Raw genomic sequence first — 16,548 nt, 5'->3', positions numbered from 1 at the left:
AAAACCTAGATCAGTCCGTGGGTGTCTGATGTTAACCAACTGAGGTCCACTGCACACCACAAGCGTGGCCTCCTGGTGACAAGCGCCAGGGAACAGCAGCTAGAACGGGGAAAACTGTCAGCCTACCCGGTGCCGGGGGATTACCGTGGAAAAACTCGGCGCTCAGTTAGTAGACTTGAGTGCCAAACAACTGGACGATGTTGCGGCTTGGTTAGCGGTCAGGAAAAAACCAATAGACCAACAACTACAGACGGATATGGATATCAACCGAAACTGGACAGTAGAACACGACGACAACGACGACGACAGAAAACCGACGAAATGCTTGCCGCTTGCGTACCTACACGTTTCGGATTAGGATTTCGATTCCAACTAGGTAACTACTACAACTACTACAGCGCGTTGGAGAAACAACTCTCGTCGGAAAAATCGAGTACCGTTATCACAATACGCGCACTGAACGGGCGGCGGCGGCTGATTAAAAACGATGAACCAAAACAAATGCGTACGGTGTCGTCCCCTCCAGTCAGCGTTTGCGGCTGCGGTGGCGGAGGTGACTGCGGTATCAGCCATGCGAAAGACCGCGGTAGGGGAGAAGTGGGACGGCCCCATAGAGACGGACATATCGCTCTCAGTGTCGCTGGGATGGGTGAGACGGCAGTTGCGTTATCCTCCGGGTTTAAAAATAAATCGGCCGTGGCTAACGATATTTTCGTAGCTTACACTGCCTACGCCTTTACAGAACACAATATCCCTCTCCGATTTGCTTGGTTTTCGACGGTCGCTGCGGCTACCGTTTTTCTCGGAGGTATTTCATAGTATTTTTGTGCGACGACAACAATAACAGCAGCAGCTGACTGGTGGCGGTGCCTGCGCGTGTGCTCGTGTGACGTGTTTTTACGTCTGTCCGGCTCACTATTACAGTCACGATAATATTTGTTTATCTATTATACGGATGCGGTCGATTACTAATTACTATTATTATTAAATATGTGTCGTGTGACGTATAAAGGAATAGATTATAGTATTATTAATATATAGTAATTAGTATAATAATAATAATAGTTTTTATCTATATTATATACAACACAGAGTAAAGAATATAATATTGTACACACAGATTAAAACATAATAACATTGGCACGCGGGTTGTCAGCTGTCTGATAGTTTCGTGATAACAGTCGACGCCGCCACCGGTTTGTGTACGTTTAGTCATCCGATTTTTTGCATCTACTCCGGCCTGAGTGGTCGGTTTGTCCCCTGCTGTTTTTATTTTTCCACCCCCTCGCGCGTGACAACCCCCAGTTGTGCGATCTGCGCGCGTCTTTCGTTGCTGAAGAGGTTGTGTGATGTCCGACAACAGTGACGGTAACAGATTGTCTGGATGCGGCGACGTCTATCGTTCTACCGTAACAAGTGCGGAGGTCAATCCGTGGCAACAGTCGACAGCGGGTAAGTGCAACCACCGAGATGAACTCGTTCGCTGGTGTGGGTACAAAACTAAAAGTGCGATCAGTTGCGCACACTAAAAAATAAATAGAGGTAGCATATTGAATTAGTTACCTCTATATTAGCTAATAAGCTAATGGCTATAGCCTATAATCATTCAATAGTTTATTTTTAATATTTTTGTACATAGTAGAATTTTTATGGTATAAATATTTTGTAGCCATTTTGTACCCACCCACCAAAAAAATCAGGGGTAACAACTGCACCCTTTAACCCTCCAGTATGCGCCACTTAGTGCGATAGAAAAAACTATGGTCCGTGCTAGTGTGTATTGCTGCCGCTTCTTAGGCTGATATAAGCAACTTGAAATCTCAGACAGTCTTGGAGATCCAGGCATAACTTGACATGACCCACATACCTAGTGTACATTCATATTCACATTAATCATGTGAATGTTGTAGAATATGCGTGTATTATCTTATTCGCAGTATTATTGCATTCTACAGACTCGATAAAGAGTTTGACCCTCTCCATAATCTCATGGTCAATGCACTCTATAGGATTAAGGTTGTCCTTATTACAACATTACAAATAAAGCAGTACTTTATAATAAATCAAATTCCTTTTGAAAACTATCAAAAAAATTCCATTTTAATAATATAATTTATAATAAAAATTTTAATTTAGGAATTTATGATCCTCGATTGTTATCTAAACTATGTAGACAGATAATATTTTCGTGTCAACTATACTAATGTTACGACACTTAAACACTAACATTCATTTCATGTTAATTATCCAAATTTACCTTGAATAGGTAATGAATTGATATTCATATTTAAAATAACTTTTCGTTACTATTTGTTGATTGTTCTATTATATCTTAGAAATGTTAGCAATGTCTATACATTATTTTGTTATTAGTATGAATCTAATATAGGTTCTTATTATTATATCCTTGTTCTGGTTTTTACAAGTGCATCTTTCCTACATATGTATGGTGGTTTAATGTTTGCCAGTGCCGGTATCAATTGCAGCGGTGTAGATTTAACTGTCCCGCTTATTACTCTAATTACGCTATTGAGCTGCGTATCTATTTTCCTTAAATATGTGCTGTTGCACCAAACTTGAGACCCATACAATACTAATAGATATATTTAATATAAACTTAGTAAATATTATCTTTACTTATGTTGTTTTTTTTATACTTCAATATTTTTGTTAGGTTTTAATTTTAATAATATTTAACAATATATGGTAGAGTCTTGATAACTTGAATCTCAAGGGAAACAAAAATAAATTCAACTTATGTATTTTTTAAGTTATATACCTCAAACACAACTTAAAAACACTTTAAAGGGCAAGAATAAATTTCAGTTATTATAACAGCTGTATTTTTAAGCAAATTAAATCTTATTTTTAAAATAAACAACTAATTAAAAATTGTATACATATAGTGTATTTATGTACTAAACGTTTTGTTATTTTAAAATTAATCTTAAACTAATAATATCTATATTTTTACAGAATACAAAACATTAGCTGACAAAAGTTCTGATGACATTTTATCTGAATACTTAATGTTGGAGTTGGGGCAGAGTAAAAAGGAAATATTCAACTTTGTGCATTTAAGTCAGTCAATGCGAGTAGCTAACATCAATAGTAAGTTATTGATTTAAACGTTTATCAATATTATTACCTTAAAATGGATTCAGTTATCGGTTGTGAACATTTGGTCCAAAGAAAGAATGAGGAATTATTGAATAATTATCGTATCGTTCATTTAAACTTTATATCCTGTCAGTCTAATGACTCAATACGTGCTAAAAAAAGACTAGCATTGTGTCATGAGTGTAAATTTGAAGGTGCGCGGTTATTGTCATGTTTATACTGTGTGTGTTTTGCATGTCCTACACACTTTCTTGAACATTTCAAGAAAACTGAGCATTGTTTTGGTTTAAACCTAACCTTTAGTCATATTTTCTGTGCACACTGTGATGACTATACCTATGATGGTGATATTATGACTTTAGCAAACACATTAAATAAGGAATTATATTGTTATAAAAATAAATCCTTAGAGACAAAAGACATTGTCTTGCTTAGAAAAAGTAAAGAAATTGAATATATTGACAGTGTTACTCCAGTTCCGGGATTCATCAACTTGGGTAACACATGTTTTTTAAACAGTGTACTGCAGGTACTAATGCATACACCAATGTTACGAAATTATGTTCTTTCTGACCAACATGTATGCCCGTTTCTAAAGGAGCCCAGTCGATGTATTACATGTGAAATTGGCAGAATATATCAGCAATCCTACATGTTGCAAGTTAATGTGATTAGCTTGCAAAAGTTGTTGAAAATATTTTGGGATAACACTTGGTACATGGCATCAGCTTTACAACATGATGCACACGAATGTTTCATAGCCATATTGGATATCATACATAAACAGGCGATAATACAAAATGAAAATGACAAAGATATAAAACATCTGGAAAACTGCCAGTGTATCATCCATAAAATTTTTAAAGGTGTTTTGCAAAGTGACATTGTTTGCCAGAGCTGTAACAATGTGTCATCTAAAATTGATATAATCAATGATATTCCTATATATTTTTCAATGGACGAAAAAGGAAAATATCCAACGAATATAACATTAATTGCATGCTTAGAACAATTTGGTCAGATAGAGTTGTTGAACGATTTAGATTGCACAAATTGCCAAACAAAAAAGTTATCGACCAAACAGCTTATTTTAAAACATTTGCCAGTGGTTTTATGTTTTATTTTAAAAAGATTTGGACAGCCATCAGACAATGTTTCAAATAAAATCACTACATTTGTTGAATTCCCAGAAACACTAGATATGAACAAATTTATAAAGAAAAAATCTGTGACTGGTAGTGCCTTCATTGATGAGTGTTTTGCTTCACGTGAGTCTATCTACAAACTGTATGCTGTGATTTGTCATGAAGGTCTACTAAACGGAGGACATTATTTGTCTTATATACAACACATGGGCCTTTGGTATCAATGTAATGACAATGTTGTTAGATTAGTACAATTTGAAGACATATTGAGAAGTCCAGCATACCTATTATTCTACCATAAAGAGTTTATGAATTTCTATTAAATTGTTTAGTTTAATTAAGTGTAAATATTTCTAAATGAATAATAAAATTGTAAATAATTTTAAAATTAAATATAATGTATAGATTTATAACAGCTAATATTAGCGTATGCATGTTTTAATTTTAAATTGGCTTAGTGTTTTTTTATCTAAATTTAAGCAACGTTATGATTTTTTTCTATTCCTACCTAAATAATATAAAAACTGAATATTTGGTCTCACTTTTTACGTGTATTTTTGATTATAATATTATTGTTCTCTTTTGAAACGAACCATGTGATATTTTTTATTATTTTGTGATAATTTATCAATTTTACTTTTTTTACTTTTGCTATTTATGTATACTATACTATAAAGAACAAACTTAATAGAATTAAACTTTAAGAGTAAAAGTTTAGGTGATGGTATTTTTTTACCTTTAAAATCATTTTAGGTTAACGGTATACCTTCTATTTAAAGCTTTATACTAGAATACTACCTTACTATAAAATAATAAACATTGTGTTACCCCTCACAAAGTATTAATTTTTTTATAAACATTTGTCAATTGATTTCTATGTTATTTCAAAATACAAGTGAAATATGAATATTTTATGTTTCTTTTTTCCTTTATTTATTAAAATAAACCTTATTCTTTTTACATATTATTATCTGTAAGTAAATTTAACATTATTTAACCAATTCCTAATTATTTCAGCTGTATAAAGATTACAAGATGTATTAGGCTTGAATTTGGATCTACAAAGTCTTTGAATTCAAAACATTCCAAAATATGTCAGTATGTAATTGTATTAAATACGTTTATTGGTTTAGGCACAGAATAGATGATATTTCATCCATTCTGTAGTTTAGGTTTTAAATGTGCTCCCAACCAGTAACGGATTTGAACAATTGACAAACATATTTAATTGATTCTTAAAATGTTTAACTATTTTATAATAGATAAAATATTCATACCTAAATTTATGTCTCTGAGACTGATGACTCTGATTAACCTTTTAGGATTATTCTTCCAACTTTTATCATTAAACCTTTAAAATTTACTAGATGATATGTGTATAATGTACATCACTAATGGAAGTACGCTATTGATTATAAATAATATTTTCCATCAGACATTATTGGTTTAGGACTTTAAACTGTGATTAACTGTCAATAATCAATAATTGAAAGTAAAATTCAAAATAGTCATATTTTACTAGATTTAAGTTCTAATGTCCGTATGCATAATCAATTTATATATGTCACATAAGACATAGTTATAACATCTCTTAGGTGACACATACATTGACTGTGCATACACACATAAGTGTTTTACATATTTTCAAACATGAAGCTATAACAACTTCCTATTGAAATGTAGTGTTTTTATGTTATCATTTTATTCACAACAACATATAATATGTAAAACACATTTTAATATGCAGTGACGTGGAGAACTGAAAATTTTCCAGAGGCAAGTTACAAATATCCCAAGTATTAATGCATAATAATGTATTAATATAATATAACTAATTATATTTCAGATCATTATTGACAACCTTTTGAGTTTATCATATTACATTTACTCGGGGACCCACCAACTACCACCCACTCCTCTATTTAAGAAAAATCTCAGAGCCAATTGCCTCTGAAATTACCGTTCACCACGCCACTGATAATATGTATCAAATTAACTTTATAAAATACCAGTGGGTATATTTATGTTTATCAGTCGACTGAGATTGTTACATTCTACATTAATTAAATAAATTATTGTGCTAATTATAAGATGATACTCGATTTATTCGTTTTTGTCTGTGCATAGATATAAAAAGTATATATAAATAAAAACAATGCAAATTTGTTTATTCTCCCAACTTTTGTCATTAACTGCGCGTTACGTTTGGTATGACATGGTTGTCAAAGCTGAATGTATTTCAAACTTCGTTACCACCAGCCATCACAAAAATCAATCTAGGTACTAAATCCATTGCAATTAGCAACAATCTTAACTAATAACTTAATATTTATGTTTTTAGATAATAAAAAATTACTCAACACGATTTTGCACTCCAAGGTGATAAACTCACAGTTAGAAGTTGAATTTGTATTATCGTGTATGGGAGTAGATAGTTGTCAATCTCCATCTAAGCCTCTGGAAGCTATTAATCGACAATACCACAGGAACAGCAATGATCACGAAGATGAAGATGACCAAAAGGACACAGATGGACACGAGGACAAAGAACGTTCATCACCTATTGTTCCAAAGATTTTACAATATACGCAGTTAGAAGAATCAAATTTCAAAACTCACTTTTTCATTACCAGAAGCTCATTTCAAGTAATTATCTATTTCATGTATCTCAAATAAGACACATTTTCATTATGTCAGAAATATATCAATTGTGTTGTATATATTTCTTAGATAGCTTGCGGTCATTTAATGCAAGAATACGGAAGTATGGCATACAAGAGAACTGAATTTGATGTAGAAAAACAATTGCTGGTTACTCTAACATACTTGGGAACTGTTCTGAGTTACAAGTACATGATATAATATTTATTATTTGACAAATCATTAATACATTTGTTGCATTAAACCAAGGGCATCATTTCAGGTTTTTATGGGTGTGCAAGTCGGTCATTTTTAAATTCACCGGGCCATATATAAATAGATATACCTATCTACACTATCCTGATTTTTTTTAGATCCGCATCAACATAAATAGTAAAAAAGTTAGCAAGTAGATACCACTCTGCTGTACATTAACATTAGGTGTCTAGAGAGATCATTGTAAAGGATGTGTTAAATTTAAATTCAATTTAAATATATAATCATTGTATACGAAAACCGATTCTGGCCATAGACGGTATTGCTATTCAAGTTATTTATTTTAATATAAGACATAAGTAATAAAGTAGGTTGATTTCACCAGAAAAACTCATTCTGTGTATGAAACATAATAATAGACTTTAAATGATTACCTACCCCCGAATAATATTTTTAAATAACAACAAAATAACTATCAAAATCATTGTTATGTTGTAAGGATCAACTTTCATCCAAATTTGAACTTGAAATGACATTGTATATTTTGTAGTTACAGTATCAACTACTATACGACTCAATCCTTAGATATAAAAATTGATAAAGTTATAAACTTTTAACTGGAAAATAATTTGCAACTTTTCGTTATTTTGTACACGATAGGCAGTCGAAATAATGCTTCGATTTTCAACTTCAGGTTTTTGTTCAATGGAAAAGTGAATCAAGTTGGTGCATTGGGGGGCTTAAAATTCCTAGAAGTTTTCAAAAGCGCCTATTCTTAAAAAAAATTACTGTATGTACATGAAATTTTCCTTAAATGTTTATATTAGCATTATACACCATGCATTTTTCAAAATATTTGGACTTGTTATGAGCTGTTTAGGGACATTTTTTAAAACCATTTAAAGTTTGAATTTTAACAAAATATGTAAAATGTATAAATGTGCAAACTATTTTAAATTATAAATTCATAAAAATTAATACAAGATTCCTCATAAGTTTGTCGATCTTTATCAAAAAAAAAAAATGTTTATTGGAAAGTCAAATTACATTTTTATGAGTGTTTGAATTTCAAATTTTTACAACATTGGATATTCATTCAATTTCTCATGTAGCGATTTTCTTAATTTGTTGTAATTCCACTGTAGTTCTATGGTAAGGTTGTAGGTATTGACTCAACAATAATCATATAATATGACAGAAATCGTACCTATTATAATAATTATATATTCATCATTGTCCCAACTTTCCCATCACAACCTTTTTATAATTTTGTAAAATCTTATGTTTTGAGGGACTACATTTCCGGGATTATTGTTGAAAAATATTTTTAAAAAATATAGGCACAATTTTTTTTTATAAGCACTTAAGTTCAAATTTTGACAAAATGTATCAAATTTAATATTTAAAAATGATTTTGTAGTTGAAAATGTATAAAATTATCAACTTTTATAGCTAAGGTTTGAAGATTTAAAACAAGGTTCTACCTTATTAATATGTAAATAAATTACTTTATTCACAATAATATAATAAAATATACTTAGTAATAAGTAATAACAAATATCATAGGCTGACTGTCCGTCTTCGCTCAGAATAATTTTTCATATACAATGATATTATATCATTGAATTCAAATTTAACACCATACATTAGTGTAATACCCACTTTAAACTCACTGTACAGCAGAAGACAAATTAATTAGAACAAAAAAAAAGACCATAATATTTACTTTTAATAATTGTAATTTATATTTTATATTAACTTTTTTACAAGCGAAATAATTTAAAAATAATAATTATTGTGTTTTAAAAATGTGGTTACTGGTGATTTTTAAGTTTAGCAAATACAGTTATACTGATATTGTTAACTTCTTCTTCTATAACAATCATTGAATATTGCTTCTCTTTCTAATGATGAACGGCATAATTAATTTGTTGGTGTGCCAAACCAGTTGCGGAGATTTTTCGACCACGATGTCCTTTATGTTTCAACACTTCTCTTACCTTCTATTTTTCCTGAGTATAAGTTGCAGCAATCTATATCTTTGATTATTCCTCGTTATGTGAAATTCTAATTTCCTCGTTTTTAGAGTCATCAGCAATTCTTTTTTTCTTTTGCATTCCTTGAAGTACTGTCGCATTGGATTTATCTGTCCATATAAATAAATATGGCATATTTAGGATTAGGATTTTACAAAACAACCAAATTTCCAATGCCTCAATCATCTTGCTCTATTTTTCTGTTAACGTCCATTTTGGCTCCATGGAAATAATATTGGGTAGATGTAACATCTTAGTACCATATGAAAAATCATGAAATTTTTTGAAACGCACCTCTGGCCATCAAAATCCTGGATTTAATTTCCCATCAAACGTTCCCAATCCTAATTAACCCTGTATTTACATTTTTGAGCAATGAAAGAAACTTTTACTATTTCTATTGTTAATATAAAAAAAATATGGTAAGTAGATGTCGCACTGCTGTACAGTAGGTTACAATTGGGTCAATGTATAATGGATTGTATTTAACTTGAATTCAATGATACAATATCATTGTATATGAAAAACGATTCAGAGCGGAGATGGTTTGTTAGTCTGGATATTTTATATTGTTCTTATTTATTATAGTCTGTAAGTTAGGTGATATACAAAGCGTTAGAAATATTAAAATCCCATTTTTAGCGGATTTTGTAATTTTTTGGTGGTTTTCCCCATGGCATTAAATAATTATTGGGAAAATCGAAAAATGACCTATCTAAAGTAATTCAATTGGCCAAAAGATACTATAATATGTTGAAATCGAAGCACTCCTTCTGGTACAAATTTTGTATACAGGATAAAAAAAAAACCACTAGCTTCTTCACTCCGCTCAATCTCATATAATTGAATATTATTATTATTATTATTGAATAATTATATAAATATTAGTGCATTATTTCAGCAGACCAATCAAGACTATTTTAAAAGTAAGAGATACAGTGCAGCACACCCTGATCCCAACACCCCTTGCTTTAGTGCTTAGGCAAATTGAACATTCATTACTTATAAATGTTAATTGTTTTATTTAGGGAAATTGGATCAAAATTTAATATTGCTATTAGCACAGCTCATAAATGTGTTAGTGATGTCTCAAACACATTGTTTAAACGTATGGGTGAAATTATCTATTGGCCGATTAATCAACAAGCTGAATCTGAAATTGAAGAATTCAATGAAATGACTGGAAATCGTTTTCCTGGCATACTTGGTGTCATTGGAATGGTAGACTTGAGGAAAACTTGCACAGCCAATCCATCCAAACATACCAAAGATGGGTCTTCAATTGCCATTCAGGTTAGACTACAAAATTATTCCATTATTTATTTATAATTGAAAAATGGGTAAATAGCCCAATGGTAAACAATTACAATATTATTATGTAACTCATTAATATTGAATGATATCTGTTTGCAGTGCGTATGCAACAACAGGTATCAGTTTTATAACGTTTTCACCAGTTATTTGCTCAAGTCATCTGTTACCTCATCAACATTCCTAGAGAGTCCATTAGCTGAAATGATTCTTAATGATCCAGACAGACTCTTTCCAAACATTGAGAGTCATATTGTTGGACAGTGCTGTTTCCCTCTTCTACCCAATTTAATGACTCCATTTTCTGGTGATACTACGGTATCACAAGACACCTATAATGATGCCATTGAGGTACCATTGAACATAATAAAGTTGGCGTTTGGCAAACTGTTAGGGCGGTTCTCAAGACTGTTGTAAGTTCAAAATCAAATACCATCAGTTACATGACATAAATTAATAGTTTTTTTTTTTTATTATTATTATTGTAATAGGTGCTTAGATTTGTGGGGACAGGATAAGTTTGCCATACTAATATTTGCTGCTAGTTGCTTACACAATATATGTTTAAGTAATGATGATGACATAGACTGTCCACCTTACGAGTGCTGCACTTTCAAATGTGATTATTATGATGAGTATAGTGTGGAAAAACGCCAAAATATATGCTCCAAAATTAGATCTTGAGTTCTATAAACTACAGATTATCTGTTTATATAACATTGTACAAATGTGTAAGATATAATTTGAGTAAATAAACAAATAAAGTAAACATTGATTTAAGATAGTTTTTTAATTACAAATTAACATTTATATACAGGTAAAATGTTGGTATTATATATATTTTTCTTTAAGTGCGTTAGTTAACTATGGGATGTGTGGTGGTAATCTTGAAACTAACTGTTCCAACAGTCTTAACTTTTGTGTTTCTAATTCATTTGACCTTTTCAGATGTTCCAACATCTGCTGTTGAAGGCCTTCAAATACTTTTTCTCGACTATTTAGATTTTCCTCCATTTCTTTCAACCTTAAAAGATAAAAAAATATACATACATATTCATAAATTAATTAATCAAGTAACAAACTTGCATTTATTACCTTTCATCAAATTCCTTATTTCTCAACCTAAACATTGTCTGTAGTTCAGTAATGCAATTTGTTTTATTATAACAGCTTGGTTTAGAAGTCCTGATATAATTGTGTTCATCTAACTCATTAGCTTCGTTTGAATGATTATTTATGTCACTGTTATCTGATTCATCTCTGACGACATTTTTGTTAGGTTCTATAAGTTTAGAATATCATTATTTTGCATTCAAGAATTTTAAAAAAATAATAACTATTATTATTAATTTACCTCTAAGTACAGAATCAATTTTATTGTAGTACACCCAAATTACTTTTTTATTCCTGTTTGTTCGCATTCTGTTTTTGTTGTAACGATTTTTCAGTGTCCGCCACTTATTGTCACAAGCTCTGGGAGTATAATTAAAACCATTCTGAGCCATTTCTTCAGATATTTTTTTCCATATCAAGAGCTTTTCACCAGTTGCAGCATTCATAAACTTTTCTTTATGATTATCAAAGCAATCTATCAAGCACATAGTAGAGTCCATACTCCAGGAAACTGTAAACATTAAGTTGTAATATCAACGCACCTAAAAAGTATAATTGTAGTATTTGGCATTATACAACTTACTACTTTCAGCAGGTACGCCAAGTAACCTGTCTAAATCGTGATAGTAATGCCACTTCACACTGTTAACTCCTAATTGTTTGTATTTTTCTCTTCTTTTTACATAGTTTGCTTTTAAAAGACGCCATTTACGATCACATACTAGACCAGAATAGTTGTGACCATTTTGGCGTAACTGATTACTTATTTCATCCCAAAGTAAACGTTTTTTTCCTTGTGGAGCCAACAAGAATCGTGGGCGGTAAAGACCCCATAACTCAATCAAACATTTGGTTGCTTGTTCTGTCCATATGTCTGTATTACCTGAGTATTTTTTTAGGATTGAATCACACAAAAAAAATGTATTAAAATTTTGATGTTTTACCGCTAGGAGGGAGTTCAATAGGTTCTTCCTCATTATTTTCAATGGTTTCATCAACAACATTCATGTGGTTATAAGCTTCATTTTCTTTTTTAATGTCATCGAGCTCATCTTCATCAATTAAAGATACCGTAATTATATCATTATGTTCTGGAGCTATAGAAAAATAATATAAGTTAATTTTAATGCTATATAGATGTATTATAATCGGCTTTCTTACATCCCTCTGGAGTGTTTTTAAAAATGTTGTCCATATCTTTAAAATAACACCATTTAATGTATTCTATTCCATATTTTACAGCCCTTTGCTTATTCTTTTTATAAGTCATTTTTAAATTACGCCATTTATCGTTACAATTATTAGCTGAATATTGATATCCTAACTGCGAAAACTGATGTGCAATATCTTGCCATAACAAATGTTTTTCTCCTTGGTTGGCGGCTGAAAATTTCTTTCTGTGTTTACCATACAATCTAATCAATTCCTTGGTTGATTCGATTGTCCATGGACATTTATCAACAAATCTTCCTATATGAAAAAGACATTGTTAAGTATAATAAAATCAGTCTGAATAGTTAAATGTGTTTTATTTACTAGATGAATCAGCATTTTCATATTCCCCGACATTATCTCTATTTTCTCTTGTAAAGTCATCATCGTCTTCATTTTGACCGTTGTTATCAATATCATTATCGTCATCATTTTCAATATCTGTCAAAACATTTAGTATGAAATTTAAAATATTTCAAGTTATGTAACTCAAACATTACTTTACCTGAAATTTCATAAGGAATGCCTTTAATGGCCTTATCCATTTCAGAATAATGGTTCCAAGTAATTGGGTGTTTATTATCTTTTTTAGAATTGCGTGTCTTATTGTACATGTAAATTTTCTTAAGACTACGCCATTTAGTGTCACATGTCTGTGCATCAAAATAAAAACCATGTTCAACCAAACGTTCAGACACATGTTCCCATAGAGTTTTCTTATTTTTATCTGGGCAATTCGCAAACTGATCTCTCAATTGACTCCAACAGTAAATTAAGTAACGAATTGAAATATCATCCCAAATGTCTAAAACATAGTAACAATATATTTTATAAAAATAAAAATTTTGTAATTTTCTTTAATTCATAATTGTAAAATATTAATTTAATAACTTACTGTTAGGCTGTTCAATATTAATATCCGTATCAAAAATTTCTTGCACTGCTTCGTTGTTTTCATAACCATCAAAGTTATTTCCTTCCTGTTCGTTTACCATAACTGAAATAAATATGTATAAATATTTTTTTTATTTAAGTATATGTTTTTTTCTTACCATTGCTGTTGGTGTATATAAAATTTAAAAATAAATTACCAGGTTCATAATCATTTTCTAACATGGTATCTCCATTGATATTTATCTGTCGGTAATCTGTATCATTGACCATAATATCTCAAAAATGTTGAACTAAATATGACAAATTATTTGGCCATTATCTATAAATAAAAAATATGTAAGTTATCATTCTAAGTTATACAGTCAAACTTCCATTTAACAAATGGGTTTTGTAGTCTATGAGACTTCATAATATGGAAGTTTCGCCATATTATCATATTAAAGTTAAGGTAAAAAAAAGTATCATCTTTTTCCATAAATATACATTTTATAGGTACATATTATTATATTAAAAGTTAAATGTTAATATAACTCTAAAAATGGAAAGTACCTATAAGATAACAGTTTTCAGTAAGTTCAGAAATAATAAATAGGTAGATAATATTTTTATAAATATAAGTTTGAAATTGATTCAATATTGATTTAATTAAAAAAGGGGCAGGTGGGAACAAAGTAATGCAAAACATGTTTAGTATTAAAATACATAAAACTGTTAAGGCAAAACACTAAAAAAAAAATTGGATGGATAATTAATTTCATAATTTTTTTGTTGCTATTTGATATAGGTAATAACTAGCAGGATATAATTAAATATCTTTATATTTTGTTTGTTTATAATTTACAAAGTAACACATTGTTAAAAGATTTATTCAATAAGTATGTGTGAAATTATGATTTTTTTGTCATGTCCGATCATGGATAATATACAATTGTATGTGACTGATCTCTTGGTATAAAAATAATTAGTGTCATCTACAGACACAGACTGCACACTCACATAGTGCCATAGTGGGAGAGGTATTGAGTTACGATGCGCAGAATCGGTGTTTTCTCACTGGACAGAGTATATAATCATTAATCAATGATACTAGACATATAGTAAGTGCAATAATTATTTAAGAAAAATTAAGTTATAATCCCGTTACTTATTACAATATTTATTAAAACTAATAAATGGGATGATAATAATTAAAATTTATTTTGTTAGCCAATGTTACCTATTAGTTTGATGTTTCAAAGAAGTAACGAAAAATCATAAACTTGAAAAAAAACAAATTATCCAAGTAAGATCTAAGAATAGCGTTCGCCGCTAACCGGCAGTAATAACAACAACCCATATTGTCATTAAATTGCGAAACAAATGCGAACCATGCACAGCAATAAATTACTACAGAAGATTTTCAGTGCCACCTATAATAATCCTGTCCCAGGGGAGGGGCTGAGGGGACTGCAGCCCTCCCCCCGAAATGTTAGGAAAATTTAAAAATTATTTTAATGGTCTATGATAGTCGCTCTAAGTCTTAAATTGTATTTAAAATATTTAAAAATGTACTATAAGTTTTAGTGTTTCTATCTGTGCTAGTACGTATTTAATGTGTAAAAGTGTAAAGTTGATCGGACCCCCCCCCCCCCCAGGGTCGTAATTATGGGGGGATTAGGGAGATATATCTACCCCCTCAAGACTTTTTTATTACTGCTAACATTTTTATCAACGTATTGATAATGAGTAATGACCATTCATGTTTACTAAAAACGTTTATCCCCTCAAACCAAATTCCTAATTCGGCTCTCCCTCGAAAAAACAAATCTTGGCTACGACACTGTCCTGTCGTGAGCGGAGTCATTGTACAAACTAGTGGCCATGGTCGTAAGACGAACGTTGAACCATTGATTAGTCTATTCTATAATCAATGGTTGAACACAGAAAGTCGTTACTCGTTATTATTGCTATTATTAGGATAGCGGACTGTGGCGAGACGATGCGATACTCACGGGACCGTGCTGTTTACCTTGGGTCGAATATGTCGACGTGCGTCGGGACGTTTTCGACGTAGGCAGTTGTAGGCTCCGCTTGCCGGACTGGCAGTAGTCAGGTGCTAGCTGTGTCCAGTGTAATGTCAGCCAACTAAACAGTTCAGAACGCGCGGAACAAATGGTCGAACAAATCGAAACTGTGGCGATACGGCGATACGCGTCGTTTACTGTTTCTCGAACGGTGTGCCTTTTATCTATATTCAACGCTATAAACAGTGCGAACTGCAAACACAACGTACCGTTCGCATGCGTAATTAACATGGCCTATCAATTTTTATATTATCACAGAACAATATATTATCAATGCGCCCAACGGATAAATTCCGTCAAAACTCGCGTCTTTTCCACGGGATATTTCGTTTCCGTCTGGCAGAACGATAGAACGAATCGTTATAATCACGAACTACTACATGTAGTAGTTCGTGGTTATAATATTATGGTAGTACCCTTTATGATATTATAGTATTTAGGTTTATTCAGACGTAAATATGTTTATGTGGTTGGGTATATTTAATAAATTGTTCTGTGCTATAATAAAATATAATATGGGCAAATGGGTTGTAAAAACGGTAAAACACCGTGATCAACATACAATGCATATAGAATCACGATTAAAGATATAATGGTTGCCCAACAAGCATGGAATAGTTGTCTTTAATATTACCACAGAATTACTGTGGTTACATATCCAGTATATTAATCCGTGGTCCCGGCGCAGATCCAATCGTTGTGTATGTACATTTTTGTTGATAATCTACTAACTTAGATCATATACATATTGATCATATTGTATAATATGATTTAAGTCTACCACGGCTATAGATAGTA

At 31.2% G+C, this 16,548-nt stretch overlaps 2 protein-coding genes across 8 annotated transcripts; one reads left to right on the top strand and one right to left on the bottom strand.

The window, feature by feature from the left end:
• The first annotated feature begins 437 nt into the window (after positions 1-437).
• LOC100160106 (ubiquitin carboxyl-terminal hydrolase 22) lies at positions 438-11,248 on the top strand. Of its 3 annotated transcripts, XM_001943591.5 has the most exons (7): positions 1,074-1,452; positions 2,977-3,111; positions 6,607-6,911; positions 6,996-7,114; positions 10,186-10,450; positions 10,571-10,881; positions 10,960-11,248. In XM_001943591.5, exons 1-7 carry the CDS (start codon positions 1,350-1,352, stop codon positions 11,150-11,152), a joined length of 1,431 nt encoding a protein of 476 aa, XP_001943626.2. In that variant the 5' UTR covers positions 1,074-1,349; the 3' UTR covers positions 11,153-11,248. The 3 variants fall into 3 exon arrangements, with proteins under 3 accessions (XP_008186018.1, XP_001943626.2, XP_008186019.1); XM_008187797.3 differs by lacking the exons at positions 1,074-1,452; positions 2,977-3,111 and adding an exon at positions 5,754-6,545; XM_008187796.3 differs by lacking the exons at positions 6,607-6,911; positions 6,996-7,114; positions 10,186-10,450; positions 10,571-10,881; positions 10,960-11,248 and having other exon boundaries at positions 438-1,452; positions 2,977-5,096.
• Positions 11,245-15,976, bottom strand: LOC100164223. 5 transcript variants are annotated; one of them, XM_008187794.3, is made up of 11 exons: positions 15,696-15,976; positions 13,846-14,006; positions 13,689-13,790; positions 13,299-13,598; positions 13,118-13,234; positions 12,743-13,051; positions 12,526-12,678; positions 12,165-12,455; positions 11,823-12,092; positions 11,564-11,750; positions 11,245-11,492 (listed from the first exon to the last, which is right to left on the bottom strand). In XM_008187794.3, the coding sequence occupies exons 2-11, from the start codon at positions 13,955-13,957 to the stop codon at positions 11,333-11,335; spliced, it is 2,001 nt and encodes a 666-aa protein (XP_008186016.1). In that variant the 5' UTR covers positions 13,958-14,006; positions 15,696-15,976; the 3' UTR covers positions 11,245-11,332. The 5 variants fall into 5 exon arrangements, with proteins under 5 accessions (XP_008186016.1, XP_008186015.1, XP_029343173.1 ...); XM_008187793.3 differs by having other exon boundaries at positions 12,165-12,464; positions 15,679-15,975; XM_029487313.1 differs by having other exon boundaries at positions 12,165-12,464; positions 13,885-14,006; positions 15,679-15,975.
• Positions 15,977-16,548: the final 572 nt, after the last annotated feature.

The sequence above is a fragment of the Acyrthosiphon pisum genome, chromosome A1 (genome assembly GCF_005508785.2).
Source record: "Acyrthosiphon pisum isolate AL4f chromosome A1, pea_aphid_22Mar2018_4r6ur, whole genome shotgun sequence".
In the NCBI taxonomy this organism is placed as follows: domain Eukaryota; kingdom Metazoa; phylum Arthropoda; class Insecta; order Hemiptera; family Aphididae; genus Acyrthosiphon; species Acyrthosiphon pisum.
Note: the sequence above shows the minus strand (reverse complement) of the source record. Positions and strands in the feature narration are given on the sequence as shown.